The 19,753-nt window shown below is 40.5% G+C and overlaps 2 protein-coding genes across 3 annotated transcripts; one reads left to right on the top strand and one right to left on the bottom strand.

Annotated features, from left to right (window-relative positions):
* Positions 1-4,251: 4,251 nt before the first annotated feature.
* Positions 4,252-7,011, top strand: LOC101165896 (Golgi-associated plant pathogenesis-related protein 1-like). Of its 2 annotated transcripts, XM_004072785.5 has the most exons (6): positions 4,252-4,275; positions 4,359-4,461; positions 4,626-4,835; positions 5,072-5,149; positions 5,362-5,511; positions 6,826-7,011. In XM_004072785.5, the coding sequence occupies exons 2-6, from the start codon at positions 4,455-4,457 to the stop codon at positions 6,828-6,830; spliced, it is 450 nt and encodes a 149-aa protein (XP_004072833.1). In that variant the 5' UTR covers positions 4,252-4,275; positions 4,359-4,454; the 3' UTR covers positions 6,831-7,011. The 2 variants fall into 2 exon arrangements, with proteins under 2 accessions (XP_004072833.1, XP_078808674.1); XM_078952548.1 differs by lacking the exon at positions 4,252-4,275 and having other exon boundaries at positions 4,354-4,465; positions 4,630-4,835.
* A 1,571-nt stretch (positions 7,012-8,582) lies between these two features.
* LOC144994517 (uncharacterized) lies at positions 8,583-18,406 on the bottom strand. Its single transcript, XM_078952547.1, has 2 exons — positions 15,890-18,406; positions 8,583-10,405 (listed from the first exon to the last, which is right to left on the bottom strand). The coding sequence occupies exons 1-2, from the start codon at positions 18,293-18,295 to the stop codon at positions 10,379-10,381; spliced, it is 2,433 nt and encodes an 810-aa protein (XP_078808673.1). The 5' UTR covers positions 18,296-18,406; the 3' UTR covers positions 8,583-10,378.
* Between the last annotated feature and the right edge of the window lie 1,347 nt (positions 18,407-19,753).

Here is a 19,753-nt window from a genome sequence, read left to right as displayed (position 1 = left end):
TGTGTAACAAGTCTCCTCGGGACTCCAGCCTTCATAGCCGGCCGCCAAGTTGACCTGAGCCAGGTGTGGTTTCAGTGGTGTAAAGCCATTGTATCGTGAAAGTTCGACTGGGCTGCGCACCGTCATCACAGACTACTCTAAACGGTTCGTCACTGGCGTGGAAACCCAACTCGCAGGGACAGGCTGCAGATGACGGCGGGTGCTCATACCATTAGGAAGATGATTTCGCCCTTGCTCCTCCCTTGTCCCGAGTTGCCTCCAGGATGTGAATTTGATGTTCCATCTCAGCCATCTCTCACTCCATAGCTCACCATGGCGTAGCTCTCCATGGCGTAGCTCTCCATGGCGTAGCTCTCCATGGCGTAGCTCTCCATGGCGTAGCAGCATCGACTAAGGATCCCACTTCTGACACCAATATAACAACCCAGCTGGTATGTCACTATAGCTGAGCTGCTGATGAAGTGGCTTCATTGGAGAGCTGCCCGTGCCCCATACACCGCACGACCCGGACAGCCAAACACACTAAAACAGCCAAACAGCGTGGAGGTCACTTCTGCTTCCAGCCCTCTCACTCATGTTTTCCCCCATGATTCCCTGCTTCCCATGAGTCTTAGGGGCTGAAGGCGGGGCTAACCCTCAGGTCGCTACAATACTTTGCCTTTTCAAAAGGCTGCTGTTTTCTTTTATAAACGCTGGCTGCGTTTTATTGCACTCTGTTTAGTTCCCACAGAAGGGGCACGTTATGCACGTTCCATTTTGTTGTTGTTTTTTCGAATCCTCAAATAAAAATGACATCAAAAATCGGATTTCTTTATTGCATTTTTTTAATTTTATCAAAGCAATGTAACATACTTCATTAATGTTGTTATGAAGTTAAACTTGTAAAGCTGTCACATGGCGCGTCATTCTTCGCAGAATGCACTGCAGGGCAAATAAACATTTAATCATGAATGCTCATAATGTATTTGTAGCCAACTTAGTCATTTTGATACTAGGCTAATATAGATACATATCGCTAGATACATATGTATTTTACTTTTTTTTTTAAACGGTAGGGCATTCCTGATTTTATTAGCACAGGAATGGACTTGACTCCGTTTAGATTAAAGGTTTTCTGACAGACTTAGTCCTTTCAAATTACAGAGGAAATTTAAGGTTATACAGAATGGCAATTTTCTGCAGTTAGGTGTGGATTTAAAGAAACCCAGTGCAGGTTTGAACCCGTTTAACTGTCCAAACCTCTCTAAAGTTTTGTTGCATTCTTGTCATTTTCTTTTCTTGTACATTTTCAGCGTAAAGAATTTGCATATTAAAGCTCTAAGAGGCAGCTTCAGTGAAAGAACAAGTGTTAACATGAACTAAATTATTGGACCCTACAGCCAATCTGAGCATCATTCTGTAATAGAAACCCATAATTTTACATTTGAATACTGTGTAGTACTGTTTTTTTTAATAGGCTAATTGTACAACAAAACAAAGTTAACTAGAAATAGTTGCATTGCCTAGAAGAATGTATGAATACTTTGAACTGAGGTGGTCACTGAAGGCGGGGAAAGTGTTTGCTGAAAAGGGTAAAGTATTTTGCTAAAAAATAGCTGAAAGATTTGGACTTTCCTTAAACAAAAATTTTGAAAACATTTCCAAAATAGTTTGCAAAAGCATGAAAAGAACATGAAAGGATAAAGAAAAAACACATGCCGAAACCCATTCATCTTCAGAACCCATGGTTTTTCGCTGAAGCATGTTGCTGTATTGTAAAATCAAATTCAATGCTTGTCAAAAGATGTGTTATTAATCTTGACGCTCCTGACAGATGTGGGAAGAGCTTCCATCAAATCAAAATGGAGGCATTGACTGTATCTGTACACAGTGGTCCCCTTCTATATCGCGAATCATTTTTTACGTTCCCACGGTTTCGGGGAATATTTTCTATGCAATTTATTTCTTCTTTTTTTCAACAGCGCACCGTGTTCTGCATCCTGATTGGTTTTTGATCTTGTCAATCATTCTTCTCTATGCCAAGTCTCCTGTTCATAATGCATTCAGTTTGCTGAATTTACATAAATCTCTAACAGTTTTGCTGCATTGAAACTGCTTTGAGGATTCCACCTCTTGCGGATTACCTTTAGAACGTAAACCCCACAATAAATGAAGATGATGAGGCTCTCTTAGGGGGTGACGGATAGAATACGGAATGAATGCATCAGAGGAGAGCTCATGGTAGATATTTTGCAGTTAAATGCAGGGAAGCCTGAGACGATTTAATAATAATAATAGTAACAATAATAATAGATTAGATTTATCTGTGATTTTCCAGACGCTCAAAGCGCTTACAATATGTGTCCATTATCCATTCACATTTGGTGATGGTAAGCTACTGATGTAGCCACTGCTACCCTGGGGAAGACTGACAGAGGCGTGGCTGCCAGTATGCATCCATGGCCCCTCTGACCAACACCATGCACATTCACACAGCAGTGGATCCACACTGGAGGTAGAGGGGGTGAAGTTTCTTGGCCAAGAACACAATAACGATCGAACTGCAGACCTCTTGATCATTGGCCGATCTACTCAACCCCATTATTTGGACAGGTTAAGAGGACGAATAGGGATGGTGTTGGTAAACGGTTGAAAGAGGCATAGAGGAAGATCAAAGAGGGTGTTCATGGATGTAAGAAAGAAAAACATGAGGGTGATTGGTGTGAGTGAGGAGGAAAGGTTTGGATGGCAGCAGAGGATTTATTGTGGTTATCTCATCCATGACGCTCCACATGTTCCCATCTCCCCTCTGGCAGACTCAGTGACATAGAAGACCAACAGGCTGAAAAAAAGCTTCTTTTCCATGGCCGTGAAGAGACACATAGAGCAGTCATGACACCCCCCCCCCTCCCCAAGTGTTACTGAAAAAAAGAGAAGCTACAAATCAAAATTTCGTTGTATTCAAATGTAATGACAACAATGAAGTCTTTCTCTCTAAAGGAAGCAGCTGAAAGGCTAAGCATAATTTTGGTTGACAGTTATGTTAATCGTAAAATGACAAGTAAAGATGTTTTCTAATCAGGAGCGGCATTATCCAGCCTAACTTTTTGTATAAGGGCACCCTGGGCTGATAGATTGGATTAACCTCTACAAAGGAAAACGCCCTTATAGGTGAGTGAAATGGGTGGGAAGAAGAATGTTGGCCAAAATAGATTAACAGACTGGTAAGTGCTGGTACCTCTCCTTTCTTCTCTTGTCACCTAGTTGTGATAATATAAGACTCGAAACAGTAGAGATATTTTGTTCTAAAAGATTGAGAAGAATTAGTAAATGTCCAAATCTCTGTTTTTGACACCTTACTGTGCGTTTTGATACTTTTTTATCATTTGTTTTATGGGTTTTATTAGGGTTTCTAATCATTATAGATTGAGTTGGTTTGGAGATACTGAGAAATTAATGAGAATCCTCTTTCTTTTTCCAGAAATGATTTGAGTATCATATAAGTACCTGATCATCCAAAAGGTATTACTCCTGGGATTATTTTTCAAAGACCCATTCTATCGAAAACTGGATTTCTGGTGTTTTTAGCACGTTCTTGTGGCATTTTTCTGATGATGGAAAACAGAAATAGGGAAAACAAATATTAAAATTGTATTTTTGAGTGTTTCTTTATTCCTTTTCCCCCACAGTTTACTGATGTTATTAATACGAGGGGACAGCATCAGCTTGTATTGCAGCCAACCTCTCAACCTGGGTATGAATGCAATTTTCAAACTATTTACTTATGGCAAAAGGCTCCATTCCAAGAGGACAAAGGAACCGTTTCCATCTCACCGTCACCTACTGATGGCCCCACACCTCTTCCTGCACTTACAGGCATGGGCAGTCACTTTTTCTTTTCAACTTTTTTCAAAGTAAAAAGTCTGTATTTTACTTTTAAAATGATTACAGTCCTCTTGTTGTTCTTCCTTTACAAAAATATTACTAGTGAATTCAATTGAAACGTATCATACTACATCCAAAACTACTATGTTCTATTGTACCTTTGTTACATCAGTTTTTAGGTACCTGCAGCCTGCAGGCCATCCAGACACCCCATATCCAGACAAACAATTTCTTCTTTCAGCAAAACAAACTAAACCACAGGATCTAAAGACAGTTTCTTGGAACTCATCAGTGTACCCGTGCAGAAACAGACTCCTCCCAAATGAGGAGGGACAAGGAGGAGTCAGGTAGTACATAAACACCACATTCATTGAGAATACCTGCATTTCTCTTTATTGAGACTTGACTGAAGTAAGTAAACTATTAGATGAATGCAATAGAAGCACAATATTTGAATGTAAAATTGCTAATTCTTGGTTTATCATTTTAAAAAGGTTCGAGTTTACTTCAAGTTAACAGCAGAAGGATAACCTCAATTGCTTTTAGATTTCACCACTATTTTTATTTCAGACGTTTTCCACGTGAAAACAATGGCAGGTAAGTGCAAATCTTTCTTTAAGAGACTTAAGTTCTAACTAACCATCATGTACCTTTACATGATGATTCCCCTTTTCAGGTTTTTTGCATTGAACTTGTTTCCTTTGCACTGTATTTTTCCTTTAAAGGCAAAAATTTCACAATTCTTAACATTTTCTTTGCAGATAGAAAGTTTCAGCAGGAGTTCTTGGAGACCCACAATGCCTACAGAGCGCTGCACGGTGCACCACCACTGACTTATAACAGCAAGATGTGCGGTGAAGCCCAGAAATGGGCTGATGAGTGTTTGAGAATTCACACTCTGGGTCATAGTGAAACTAAAGATGGAGAGAATGTCTTCTTTAAGTCAGGCAGTCCATCCGTCAGCATAACAGGTAATATCATCCCTCTTATTGACTTGATTTGCCTGTTTTGTTTATCAGAATTGTCATTTTACAAGGATATGTCCAAATAAATCTTCATTTAAAATAAAAACATATTCATGAACTTAGTCTAGCTAGTTTGACTCAAATCAAAATCTTGCTGTATTTCTCACCATTAAGCATATATTTGAAACCAATGTCTACATGAAAGATGTCCCTGTATTCAGTTTTCTGTTGGTATGTTTCAGGAAAGGATGCTGTGGATGCATGGTACAGTGAGATTAAGGACTACAACTTTAAGAAACCAGGATTTAAATCTGGAACTGGTACAACACAACACAGAATTGGAACTTCTGTAGACACATATCACACACGTATAAAACAATTCACAAAGCACAAAGCAACTAAAATACCTGTCTATGCTATGTATTAACTTAACTTTCTGTGATTCACTTCAGTCATCTGTCGATTTGTGATTTTTATTATTTGTGCAGAAAACTGACATGGCTTTCTTATATCTCTTTGTGTTTTTCTGCAGGACATTTTACTCAGGTGGTTTGGAAAGAGTCCAAGGAACTGGGTCTGGGAATGGCCACGGATGGTAGAATGGCCTTTGTGGTTGGTCAGTACCGCCCCCCTGGCAACTTCAGCAACCCTGGGCAGTTTGAAGCAAATGTCCTACCAAAAGGTAACTTCATGTGATTACTTGAATTTACTTTTCTTCGATCAAATTGCAAATACTTAAATATTAAATATCCCTAAATTGTAGGGCTGTGGTTGTCTGCAGTTGTTCCAGATCAATTATTGGTGCAGGTTCATGGCTCTGGATTGGCAATTACTGTATAATATTTGAGAAATGCATCTTCACAGAATCTGTATTGTAAAAGTAGTGGGTTAATAAAATCGAACAATTGATCCATAAAAGTATAGACCCATCTTTTATGCCTTTCCTTCTGCGGTGACCTAATGCATAACAGCAGTAAAGCCAGTGTCCGCTAGCTTGATGCTAACGTATAATAGAATTTCCCATAGGACGGCTGATGCTAACGCTTGTTCAACCTAATCAGACATTGCAGACTAAATGAGCAGCAGTATATACTCACAGGCTGGTATTTTCCAAACTCTTTTAAGAAAATGTTTTTTTTAAAGTAACCATTTGTGGTCTTAAGCACCATTTTTTGCTAAAATCTTCTGTAATAAAGAGCAATGCTATGGCGCGAGCTCCAGCAAGTGGCCAATCTACACATTTTTGTTGGAGCTTCTCCTTTTAGGAAACCATGTAACTTTGTATGGTGTTAACAATCTCAATGGTTTATTATTTCACTACTAAATTTAACTGTATGTGTACTGTGTCAGATTAATATGCATATCTTCAAAACATATAGATTATTATTTTATTTCTACAAAAACATCTAAATGTGTCAAACAAGTATAATCAAAATCGGATCGAATCGAAAGAATCATGAATCGAATTACATCGATCCTGGAAATGATGGGTGATACCTATCCCTTGTATGCGATACTTCACTGAAGTCAAATGCCTTTGCTGTATTGTAAAAAAAATGGTATGTCTAGAAACTAAAATAAAAAAAAATACTTCAAATAATTTTTATTTACAGGAAAAAGTCATTTTATTATTGAAAAACGTAGTATCCTTTTAAAGAGCTTTGTCTGTGTTTTAGCACAGGATAGATTTTACTCTATTGAGATAAAAGGATTAGTCACACTCTCCTAAATACTGTTAGGCAATGTTTGTTTTTTTTTACAAAAAATTTCAATTTTCTGCAGTTTCTGTGCTGCACTATTTAACATTAAACCCACAGGACCATCACGTCTTTTGGCTTTTCCACAGGAGTGCAATCTTCTGTCATTTTCTTGTTTTGCTTGATATTCAACCAACTACAAATATTTTTCTCAATGCTGGTGTGAAACTGTTGAAGAATTTAAATCCCTCTCTCTGTCTGCATTCATTCATGTCTTTCTCTTTTCTTGTAATTTTCAGAGTAAAAGTTTTGAGTTTTAAAACTCTTGAAGGCAGCAGCACCAAAGACAGCTCCAGGAAAATAACAAGTGTTGTTTAAATGTACCCTTTCACACTCTCCTACTGATCTGAACATCCTTCTGTTATAGAAACAATCTTAATATGAATACAGTGTAAATCTTTAATAAACATCACAATTTTCAGGAACATTGTGTTTTCTTTTGTGTTTTTTTTATTTAAAAGTTACAAAAGTTGTGAAAACAAGTTCTATAACGGAGTACTGGTTAATCTGATTAAATATTAGGGCCTCCATAAAAAATAAATAAATAAATTTTTGAGAACAGAGTCATAAATTTATGAAAAAATTCATAATTTTCTCTGAATAAAGTCCTAAATTATGAGACAAAAAGGTTGTAATTTTATAAGAGTAAACTCATAGAATTATGACTAAAAGAGTCAGTACTTTACAGTATTATAGTTATAATTTGAAAAATTATAAATTGAACATTTATTTGACTAAAATTGTACATTCAAGAAGCAAAGTTCTTGATTAACACAACAAACATAACAAAAAAACAACAACATCAAGAATATATATCAATATATTCCCTTAATAATACGGTGCTATGTGTAACTCTATGGAATGTGATTACTGTGCTTCATGGGTCCGGAATAATTCAGATCAGATCAGATTAGATTAATTTAGATCAGATTAGATTAATTTAGATTAGATTATTTTAAATTAAATTAAATTAAATTAAATTAAATTAAATTAAATTAAATTAAATTAAATTAAATTAAATTAAATTAAATTAAATTAAATTAAATTAAATTAAATTAAATTAAATTAAATTAAATTAAATTAAATGAGTTTAGGTTAGATTAGATTAGATTAGATTAGATTAGATTAGATTAGATTAGATTAGATTAGATTAGATTAGATTAGATTAGATTAGATTAGATTAGATTAGATTAGATTAGATTAGATTAGATTAGGTTACATTACATTAGATCAGATTAGATTATTTTAGAATCTAGCCACAGGGGTTGCAAGCCAGTTGCCTCTGTGCCGGTCCCAAGCCCGGATAAATAGAGAGGGTTGCGTCAGGAAGGGCATCCGGCGTAAAAATTGCCAAAATAACCATGCGAATCATCCACAACACTTTAGACATACCGGATCGGTCGAGGCCCGGGTTAACAACGACCGCCACCGATGCTGTTAACCTACAGGGTGTCGGTGGAAATTTGACTACTGTTGGTGGAAGAAAGAGGGGAGGCAGAAGGGTCCGTGGCCAGAGAGAGAAGGGAAAAGGCAGGAACATAGGTTTGAGAATAGGGACTCTTAACGTTGGCACAATGACAGGGAAAGGCAGAGAGCTGGCAGACATGATGGAGAGAAGGAAGGTAGATGTACTGTGTGTGCAGGAGACAAGGTGGAAGGGCAGCAAGGCACGTAGTATTGGAGGAGGATACAAACTGTTCTATCATGGTGTTGATAGGAAGAGAAATGGGGTAGGAGTGATTCTGAAGGGGGAGTTTGTAAACAGCGTTCTAGAGGTGAAAAGAGTCTCAGACAGGATGATGAGCCTAAAGTTAGAAATCGAAGGGGTGATGGTGAATGTAGTCAGTGGGTATGCGCCACAGGTTGGCTGTGAGTTAGAAGTGAAGGAGAGATTCTGGAGTGAGTTGGATGAGGTCATAGAGAGTATCCCCAGAGGAGAGAGAGTTGTTATTGGAGCAGACTTTAATGGACATGTTGGTGAGGGCAATAGAGGTGATGAGGGGGTGATGGGCAGGTTTGGTGTGAAGGAAAGGAATCTGGAGGGACAGATGGTGGTGGACTTTGCGAAGAGGATGGAAATGGCTGCAGTCAACACTTACTTCCAGAAGAGAGAGGAACATAGAGTGACATACAGAAGTGGAGGTAGGAGTACTCAGGTGGACTACATCCTATGCAGACGAGGTCATTTGAGAGAGGTTAATGACTGCAAAGTGGTGGTAGGAGAGAGTGTAGCCAGACAGCACCGCATGGTGGTGTGTAAGATGACTCTGGAGGTCAGGAAGAAGAAGAGAGGGAAAACAGAAAAGAAGACCAAGTGGTGGAAGCTACAGAATGAAGAAACTTGTGAGGAATTTAGGCAGAAGTTGAGACAGGTCCTGGGTGGTCAGGATGAGCTTCCAGAGGACTGGGAAACTACAGCAGAGATTATCAGGGAAACAGGTAGGAAGGTGCTAGGTGTGTCATCTGGAAAGAGGAAAGACGGTAAAGACACTTGGTGGTGGAATGAGGAAGTACAGGACTGCGTCCAGAGGAAGAGGTTGGCTAAAAGGAAGTGGGATGTAGAAAGGACTGAGGAAGGTAGACAGGAGTACAAGGAAGCGCAGCGTAGAGTGAAAAGAGAGGTGGCAAAGGCCAAACAGAAAGCTTACGATGAACTATATGACAGGCTAGACACAAAGGAAGGAGAAAAGGACTTGTACAGGCTAGCCAGACAGAGAGACAGAGATGGGAAGGACGTGCAACAGATAAGGGTGATTAAGGACAGAGATGGAAAGGTGCTAACAACTCAGGAGAGTGTACAGAAAAGATGGAAGGAGTATTTTGAGGAGCTGATGAACGTGGAAAATGACAGGGAAAGAAGGGAGGAAGATGTGGTTGTTGTGGAGCAGGAAGTAGCAGAGATTGGAAAGGATGAGGTTAGGAAGGCTCTGAAAAGGATGAAGAGCGGAAAGGCCGTTGGTCCTGATGACGTACCTGTGGAGGTATGGAAGTGCTTAGGAGAGACAGCAGTGGAATTTCTAACGAGGTTGTTCAATAGGATTCTAGAGAGTGAGAAGATGCCTGAGGAATGGAGGAGAAGCGTTCTGGTTCCGATCTTTAAGAACAAGGGTGACACGCAGAACTGCAGCAACTATAGAGGAATAAAGTTGATGAGCCACACAATGAAGCTGTGGGAAAGAGTAGTGGAAGCCAGGCTTAGGAAGAAGGTGGAGATTTGTGAGCAGCAGTATGGTTTCATGCCCCGTAAGAGCACCACTGATGCCATTTTTGCTTTGAGAATGTTGATGGAAAAGTACAGAGAAGGTCAGAAGGAGCTGCATTGTGTGTTCGTAGATTTAGAGAAGGCGTATGACAGGGTGCCGAGGGAGGAGCTGTGGTACTGTATGAGGTCGTCTGGAGTGGCAGAGAAGTATGTCAGAGTAGTTCAGGACATGTATGAGAGAAGTATGACGGTGGTGAGATGTGCTGTAGGTCAGACAGAGGAGTTCAAGGTGGAGGTGGGACTACACCAAGGATCAGCTTTGAGTCCTTTTTTGTTTGCTATGCTGATGGACAGGCTGACAGACGAGGTAAGACAGGAATCTCCCTGGACAATGATGTTTGCGGATGACATTGTAATTTGCAGTGAGAGTAGAGAGCAGGTGGAGGAACAGCTAGAGAGGTGGAGGTTTGCTCTGGAAAGAAGAGGCATGAAGGTCAGTCGTAGTAAGACAGAATACATGTGTCTGAACGAGAGGGATCAAGGTAGAAGCGTTAGGTTACAGGGGGCTGAGGTGAAGAAGGTGCAGGAGTTTAAGTACTTGGGGTCAACAGTTCAGTCTGATGGGGAGTGTGGAAAAGAGGTGAAGAGGCGAGTGCAGGCAGGTTGGAGCGGGTGGAGGAAAGTGTCAGGAGTGTTGTGTGACAGAAGAGTGCCAGAAAGACTCAAAGGAAAGGTGTACAAGACAGTGGTGAGACCAGCTCTGCTCTATGGGTTAGAGACGGTAGCAGTGAGACAGAGACAAGAGGCTGAGATGGAGGTAGCAGAGATGAAGATGTTGAGGTTCTCCTTAGGAGTGACCAGGTTAGACAGGATAAGGAACGAGTACATCAGAGGGACGGCTCATGTTGCCTGTGTTAGCGACAAAGTCAGAGAAGCCAGACTGAGATGGTTTGGACATGTTCAGAGGAGGGATAGTGGATATATTGGTAGAAGGATGTTGGAGATGGAGCTGCCTGGCAGGAGGGCAAGAGGACGGCCAAAGAGGAGATACATGGATGTCTTAACAGAGGACATGAAGTTGGCTAATGTTAGGGTAGAAGATGTCCATGATAGAGTGAGGTGGAAAAGGATGATTCGCTGTGGCGACCCCTGATGGGAAAAGCCGAAAGAGAAAGAAGAGATTAGATTATTTTAGGTTAGGTTAGGTTAGGTTAGGTTAGGTTAGGTTAGGTTAGGTTAGGTTAGGTTAGGTTAGATTAGGTCAGGTTAGATTAGATCAAAATTTGGAATTATAACAAACATGCATAACGCTGAAATGTGTAAAATAATGTGATACTGAGATACATATAACAGTATTTGACACAACAGTAAAATGAATGAGATTTGTGCAAATGAGCAAATGAATGTCATGGTGCAATAAAAAAGCTTTTGTAGACCACAAAATTAATAATTATGAAAACAATATAGAGAGAAATAATGTAAATGAGTAATACATATATATCGGATAATAAATTGGTCTGCATATAATTAAAAAATAAGCATAACAGCATACAGAGATAGTTATGATGGGGTGCAGTAAAATTCATTTCAATTCAACTTTATTTGAATAGCCCAAATTTGCAACAACAGTCATCTGAATGGGTTTCGTATTGGTAATTGTGAGGTAAAGCACAATTAGAAGCAACCTCAGGGGTGCCCACATGAAGGAGGGATCCTCCCCCAGGACGGACAGGCGATTAACCAGAACTGATAGAGAAGAATTAACTTATCTAAATCTACAACTACATATTTAAAGTCCAGCAAATGATCTTCATCATTTGAAGTTGGGGGACGGCTGGGGGCATGGGGGCATGAGACGAGCCGGAGACGGGATCCACAGCCAGGTGTAGGTGTAGGAGCAGTAGGTGCAGGAGCCTGGATGAGCAAACTGGAATCTGGAAGCACTCCCTCTCACCCGGAGGGGAGTGGGAAAAGAGGGACAGTACATGAATCGCACTGCACCAAATGGAGGCATGGAGAACTAAATGACAAATATGATATAGTCAATTATTAACAGCAATATTCTTTCCTTATTAAGCCTGTTTTATGAGGAAAAAAACACGTTTCATTTTTTTAAATGCCTATTTTCCCCTTTTATTCCATATATTTATAAATGTTACATTACATATTTAGTTAGCAAGTCAAATACTTATTTTATAGTTAAATATTTTTTTTAATTATGTTAATTATGTTTAGAATTATGTTTTGTAAAACGTTTTGTAAACTAAACATTTAATTTTATAAAATTAAACATTTCGTTAATTAAATATTTAGATCTGAACTAAATAGTTATTTTCCAAACTTAATATTAAAGCTTCATAATTTAATTTTTTTTCCAATAAATGTTTAAGTCAAAATTAAATAATCCATTTTTAGCTAACATGCAAATGAACTTGCTGTTATGCGGAAATGGGCTATCAAAATAAAAGCTGTATTTTGCGTAATTGACGAGCCATTTTAATGGCTATTCTTTTGTAAATAGACTTCTTTTCAGGGCATCTCTACACTTGTGAGACCTGTCGGTACAGCCTCTGCTGGAATAAAGAGCTGAGTCAGAAAGCAAAGCTCTCAATTTTCATTCCAATACTCATCTGCGGTCATGAGCTCTGGGTCATAACCGAACAAATAACATTTTGAATACAAGCGGCCGAAATAAGTTCCCCCGTCAGGATGTCTGAGTGCTTCCTCAGAGATAGGTTGAGAAGCTTGGAGTAGAGCCGCTGCTCCTTTACATCCATAGGAGACAGTTGAGGTGTCTCGGGTATCTGGTCCGGATAGCTCCTGGACGCCTCCTTCTAAAGGTGTTCTGGGCATGTCCCACTAGGCGGAGACCCTGGGAAGACCCAGGACATGATGGAGATACGCTGTCTCTCTGCTTGGGGGAGCCTCGGAATTGCCCCACGGGAGCTGGAGGAGGTGGTTAGGAAAAAGAAAGTCTGCTGCCTGGAGGAGTGGAGTGGAAGAAATGGAAGGATAGATAGATGGACTTTTGCTGCTTTGGGTTAAGTTTGTTGTTTTATTTGCTCAGTTTCTGACAAACAGTGTGTTTTATCAACATACTATTAAAATATCACAGTGAGTTTTAATAAACACAGTTGTTAAAACATTTTCTTACTTTAACATTTTCAAACCAAAATGCTTATGCAACAAAGAAACCTAATTTCTATTCTTATGCTTTAGAAAATCCGAATTCAAACATGAACAATTGTTTGTTACACTCTACTCCACAGATAGGCAAGTCCAGACCCAAAGGGCTGGCGTGTCTGCATGTTTGCCAGACATCCTTGTCCTATTCATTGCTGATTACCTGGATCAGGTCCAGCCAATTAGAACATGACAGAGCAGGATTTGTTGAAAAACAAGCAAGAATGTTGTTTTGAAAAAAATAATTTTGTTCTAACTTAAGTGCTCATTTGGCACGATTGCTAAGACACAGAGTGAAAGATATTTATCAGACTAACCCAGGTTAAAAACCCTCAGCGGCATGTTGTACAGAGAAACATAGTTGAAAAAGAAATACTGAACTCAAGTCCTTAGCTGGGTAAATAAAAAGAAATATTAGATATGTTCAGATGATAACAGATCCAGTGGAAACAATGCAAATACTGCTTTCATTAATAGAAACAAGTTCAGATGTGAAGACCGTAGTCATAGTCACGCTGCTGTAAGCATTGACTGTATGTGAGAACTGGACTGAGTGACCCCACCCCCTGACGTTCCAAATACCTGCTGGCTCCAAGAAGCCAAAATCCCATAGACTTCTATGGAAGAATAAACAGCTTTTACTCTGTCATTGTCATAGTTCGTAGGAGAGACAGACCAAGATGCTGGAACCCAGAATGAGGACACAGGTAAGTGAGTTGTAAGTATGAATTTATTTTTCATTCCAGGAAAGATGGCAATGGTTTGGTGGATATCCGAGGAGGAGCGAAGCTTGTGGCGTGGCTGGAGGCAGTAGCGTGGCTAGCGGAGCATGGTGTTTCCACAGGAATGCAGGGGTTACTAGAACTGACTTCCACACAGCTGACACTCGAAGGCAGGAATCCTGAGGCAGGGAGAATAACGTTAGTTGCAAGGCAAGACTTAGTTTGCAAGAGATGAGCGAGACTGAGACCAGGCGTAGTCACCATAAGGTGACAAAAAAAACAAATATGAAAAAAAAATATAACTTAAAAAATAATAAAGTAAGGGTCTATTACAAAAGTTTAAATAGATCAAATAAATTACACAATGTCTGGGCGTTCTTATGGTTCATGTAATGTAAAGATTTAGAGATTAGGTTGAGTAATCCATTAGAGTGAGGTTTTACCTTTAAGAATTTACAAGTATGAATAAAATGCTTTGAAATTACAATCAGTGCATTAATCAGAAAGTCCAGATTTTTGTCAATTAATTGTAATCAAATTTTAATTGTATTCCAATTTAAAGGGTTAATGATGATATTTTTGGATTTAAGCCAATTATGAAAAGAAGACCAAAACTTTTTTACATGAAAACATTCAAAGAAAGATGTTCCACAGTTTCTACATCCTTTCCACAAAAGACACAAAGATCACTATCCCAGTTATAGAGAGAATGTAAAAAATGATTGGAAAGGTAAATATAATTTAACGGGAATGCTCCAAAAATAGCACTGCTCATATAGCAAATCAATATATTGTGGTGATCTGGGGGTTAGCCCCGCCTTTAGCTTCTAAGACTCATGGGAAGTGGGGAATCTTGGTGTGTTAAATCGCTCACCATAAGTGAGGGAGCTGTGAGCAGAAGTGAGGTTAATGCTTTTTGGCTGGTGGTGGGTGTGTTCAAAGTAAACAGACAGATATGATTGTCCGCTAACTTATGTGAGTGTCGTTCTCAACAAATCGGGGTTGTGCTTTGCATGAGGCACGGGTAGCAGATTCGACATGTCAAGTGGAGTTGCTTCTAAGTAAGAGGATAGTGAATCAAGACTTAAGCGCAACAGTACCGGCTTGGATAGTTGGGTGGTGATTCAGTGCTTGCTATTGATAATTGATGCACTTTAGTTCTGCTATCGTGAAATCTATGGCCGAGTATGGAACGGCCTGAAACTTGCGAATCGGCGTTCCCGCCTTTGAGAAAAAGGCGTGCATGTATGTATGAGGAGAGGGATAGTGGCCGCAGGTTGCGAGGTGAAATGTCGCATGGAGACCGTTGCGCAACACCTGGATCATGGGGTGGCTTAAATGACTCAGCTCATTCTAATATTGTCATTCTTTACTAATTATTGCGGACATTTTCAATACTTGTCTGTAGGCTAGTCTTGTCTTGTCTGTCACATATAAATTTATTTTTACGATTGTTTAGTTGGCGATAGTTACATGTTACTAAGATACATGGACTACTTACAATAACTAACAATTTGAATGATTTGATGTTATGAAATGTATTATTGTTGATGTTATGTTGCTATGTGTTTTTATATGCTGGTCTTCTTTCTCTTTCGGCTTTTCCCATCAGGGGTCGCCACAGCGAATCATCCTTTTCCACCTCACTCTATCATGGACATCTTCTACCCTAACATTAGCCAACTTCATGTCCTCTGTTAAGACATCCATGTATCTCCTCTTTGGCCGTCCTCTTGCCCTCCTGCCAGGCAGCTCCATCTCCAACATCCTTCTACCAATATATCCACTATCCCTCCTCTGAACATGTCCAAACCATCTCAGTCTGGCTTCTCTGACTTTGTCGCTAACACAGGCAACATGAGCCGTCCCTCTGATGTACTCGTTCCTTATCCTGTCTAACCTGGTCACTCCTAAGGAGAACCTCAACATCTTCATCTCCGCTACCTCCATCTCAGCCTCTTGTCTCTGTCTCACTGCTACCGTCTCTAACCCATAGAGCAGAGCTGGTCTCACCACTGTCTTGTACACCTTTCCTTTGAGTCTTGCTGGCACTCTTCTGTCACACAACACTCCTGACACTTTCCTCCAACCGCTCCAACTTGCCTGCACTCGCCTCTTCACCTCTTTTCCACACTCCCCATCACACTGAACTGTTGACCCCAAGTACTTAAACTCCTGCACCTTCTTCACCTCAGCCCCCTGTAACCTAACGCTTCTACCTTGATCCCTCTCGTTCAGACACATGTATTCTGTCTTACTACGACTGACCTTCATGCCTTTTCTTTCCAGAGCAAACCTCCACCTCTCTAGCTGTTCCTCCACCTGCTCTCTACTCTCACTGCAAATTACAATGTCATCCGCAAACATCATTGTCCAGGGAGATTCCTGTCTTACCTCATCTGTCAGCCTGTCCATCAGCATAGCAAACAAAAAAGGACTCAAAGCTGATCCTTGGTGTAGTCCCACCTCCACCTTGAACTCCTCTGTCTGACCTACAGCACATCTCACCACCGTCATACTTCTCTCATACATGTCCTGAACTACTCTGACATACTTCTCTGCCACTCCAGACGACCTCATACAGTACCACAGCTCCTCCCTCGGCACCCTGTCATACGCCTTCTCTAAATCTACGAACACACAATGCAGCTCCTTCTGACCTTCTCTGTACTTTTCCATCAACATTCTCAAAGCAAAAATGGCATCAGTGGTGCTCTTACGGGGCATGAAACCATACTGCTGCTCACAGATCTCCACCTTCTTCCTAAGCCTGGCTTCCACTACTCTTTCCCACAGCTTCATTGTGTGGCTCATCAACTTTATTCCTCTATAGTTGCTGCAGTTCTGCGTGTCACCCTTGTTCTTAAAGATCGGAACCAGAACGCTTCTCCTCCATTCCTCAGGCATCTTCTCACTCTCTAGAATCCTATTGAACAACCTTGTTAGAAATTCCACTGCTGCCTCTCCTAAGCACTTCCATACCTCCACAGGAACGTCATCAGGACCAACGGCCTTTCCGCTCTTCATCCTTTTCAGAGCCTTCCTAACCTCATCCTTTCCAATCTCTGCTACTTCCTGCTCCACAACAACCACATCTTCCTCCCTTCTTTCCCTGTCATTTTCCACGTTCATCAGCTCCTCAAAATACTCCTTCCATCTTTTCTGTACACTCTCCTGGGTTGTTAGCACCTTTCCATCTCTGTCCTTAATCACCCTTATCTGTTGCACGTCCTTCCCATCTCTGTCTCTCTGTCTGGCTAGCCTGTACAAGTCCTTCTCTCCTTCCTTTGTGTCTAACCTGTCATATAGCTCATCGTAAGCTTTCTGTTTGGCCTTTGCCACCTCTCTCTTCACTCTACGCTGCGCTTCCTTGTACTCCTGTCTACCTTCCTCAGTCCTTTCTACATCCCACTTCTTTTTAGCCAACCTCTTCCTCTGGACGCATTCCTGTACTTCCTCATTCCACCACCAAGTCTCTTTACCGTCTTTCCTCTTTCCAGATGACACACCTAGCACCTTCCTACCTGTTTCCCTGATAATCTCTGCTGTAGTTTCCCAGTCCTCTGGAAGCTCATCCTGACCACCCAGACCCTGTCTCAACTTCTGCCTAAATTCCTCACAAGTTTCTTCATTCTGTAGCTTCCACCACTTGGTCTTCTTTTCTGTTTTCCCTCTCTTCTTCTTCCTGACCTCCAGGGTCATCTTACACACCACCATGCGGTGCTGTCTGGCTACACTCTCTCCTACCACCACTTTGCAGTCAATAACCTCTCTCAAATGACCTCGTCTACATAGGATGTAGTCCACCTGAGTACTCCTACCTCCACTTCTGTATGTCACTCTATGTTCCTCTCTCTTCTGGAAGTAAGTGTTGACTACAGCCATTTCCATCCTCTTCGCAAAGTCCACCACCATCTGTCCCTCCAGATTCCTTTCCTTCACACCAAACCTGCCCATCACCTCCTCATCACCTCTGTTGCCCTCACCAACATGCCCATTAAAGTCTGCTCCAATAACAACTCTCTCTCCTCTGGGGATACTCTCTATGACCTCATCCAACTCACTCCAGAATCTCTCCTTCACTTCTAACTCACAGCCAACCTGTGGCGCATACCCACTGACTACATTCACCATCACCCCTTCGATTTCTAACTTTAAGCTCATCATCCTGTCTGAGACTCTTTTCACCTCTAGAACACTGTTTACAAACTCCCCCTTCAGAATCACTCCTACCCCGTTTCTCTTCCTATCAACACCATGATAGAACAGTTTGTATCCTCCTCCAATACTACGTGCCTTGCTGCCCTTCCACCTTGTCTCCTGCACACACAGTACATCTACCTTCCTTCTCTCCATCATGTCTGCCAGCTCTCTGCCTTTCCCTGTCATTGTGCCAATGTTAAGAGTCCCTATTCTCAAACCTATGTTCCTGCCTTTTCCCTTCTCTCTCTGGCCACGGGCCCTTCTGCCTCCCCTCTTTCTTCGACCAACAGTAGTCAAATTTCCACCGACTTCCTGTAGGTTAACAGCATCGGTGGCGGTCGTTGTTAACCCGGGCCTCGACCGATCCGGTATGTCTAAAGTGTTGTGGATGATTCGCATGGTTATTTTGGCAATTTTTACGCCGGATGCCCTTCCTGACGCAACCCTCTCTATTTATCCGGGCTTGGGACCGGCACAGAGGCAACTGGCTTGCAACCCCTGTGGCTAGATTTTTATATGCTGGTATAAAAATGAAATTGTTTTAACTTATTTTAACATGTGAAGCTATTAAGGTAAATATGATGAATTAGTCACTGTATTTTGTGAAATCAGTTTTGGTTTTTGTGAAATTGGTAAAATGTATGTATTTTTTGGCGTATGGACCCTAGGAGGACTAGGAGGACGACTTTGTGGAAGCGAATGGGGCTCCAAATAAATAAACAATAAACAAACAATAAACGATAGTAACGTCTAAATAAATACACTAAGTAATGAAGGCTGGAAAACAGCTGCACTTTTTCAGACCATAAATAAACAATCGATCATTTGTTCATGAAAGTATTGATGATTTTGGAGGATTTTTACTGTCGGTGTTGCACAAAATTAGAAAAATGCCAAAAATTTTTGGAGTAATCCCAGTGATGATCTCTGTGATTTAGTTTTTAATGTTTTATGAGACCTAAACATGATTTTCACAATAACAGGTTTTTAAATAATCAAATCCCTCTGATACGTTTCACAAAGACACACACACACACACAGGACCAAAGACACACACAGAACATCACACACCAAGCAGAAATTAACTTATTGCTAAAAATGATGTCAGGAGTTGAGCTCTAAGAAAATGACAAAAGAGCAAAGAAAAACGAATAATTTGATTTATTATTTCTAATTATTAATATTTCCTGGCTTTGTTTGTTCATATTTGCATCATTTGACAGAATATATTTATTATTCTAGATTAATATTCCTGTCTGTTTTTATTCACATTTATGTTTAAAAAGTTAAAATTAAGTTAACGTTTTAAAGGTTTAAAGTTTAGCTTTAGTGTGTTCAATAAACATTTATCTTGTATGGCTGCAACCTAAAGTGTGTTTTGGATTTAGGCCCCTTCTGCAACTGATTTTGACCCCCCTGTAGTACGAGTCTAGAAAATCCATGCATGTTTTTGTGTGTAAAATGGGCAAATAAAAATAGGGCACACAAAAGGAAGTCCTCAAATTGTGTTTTGTTTTGTTTTTGTTTGTTTGCTTTTTTTTGGGGGGGGGGGGGGGGGGGGGGGGGCTAGGAGGTTTTTAGTGGCGCCCTTCATACCACTTACTGCCCATGAAATAGCCCTCGGTCTCAAAAACGTTGGTGACCCCTGCTGCGCATCAATACAGACTACGCAGTCCTTTTTTTACATTTTGGTTGCTGGTGTGCCTCGAGATTTTTGTCAAGGAAAAAGTGTACATTGGCTCAAAAAGGGTTGAAAAACAGTGTTGGTCTATCAACACAAACCTGAACGTTTCTATGACTGTGTTATTTGAAACTCGGGTCACTGAACAGTAAACAAAAATGTGCTCCAAAAAATCT

Source organism: Oryzias latipes, chromosome 9 (genome assembly GCF_053564925.1).
Source record: "Oryzias latipes strain Hd-rR chromosome 9, Olatipes_Hd-rR_3.1".
Lineage (NCBI taxonomy): Eukaryota > Metazoa > Chordata > Actinopteri > Beloniformes > Adrianichthyidae > Oryzias > Oryzias latipes.
This window is presented reverse-complemented; position numbering and strand designations above follow the sequence as displayed.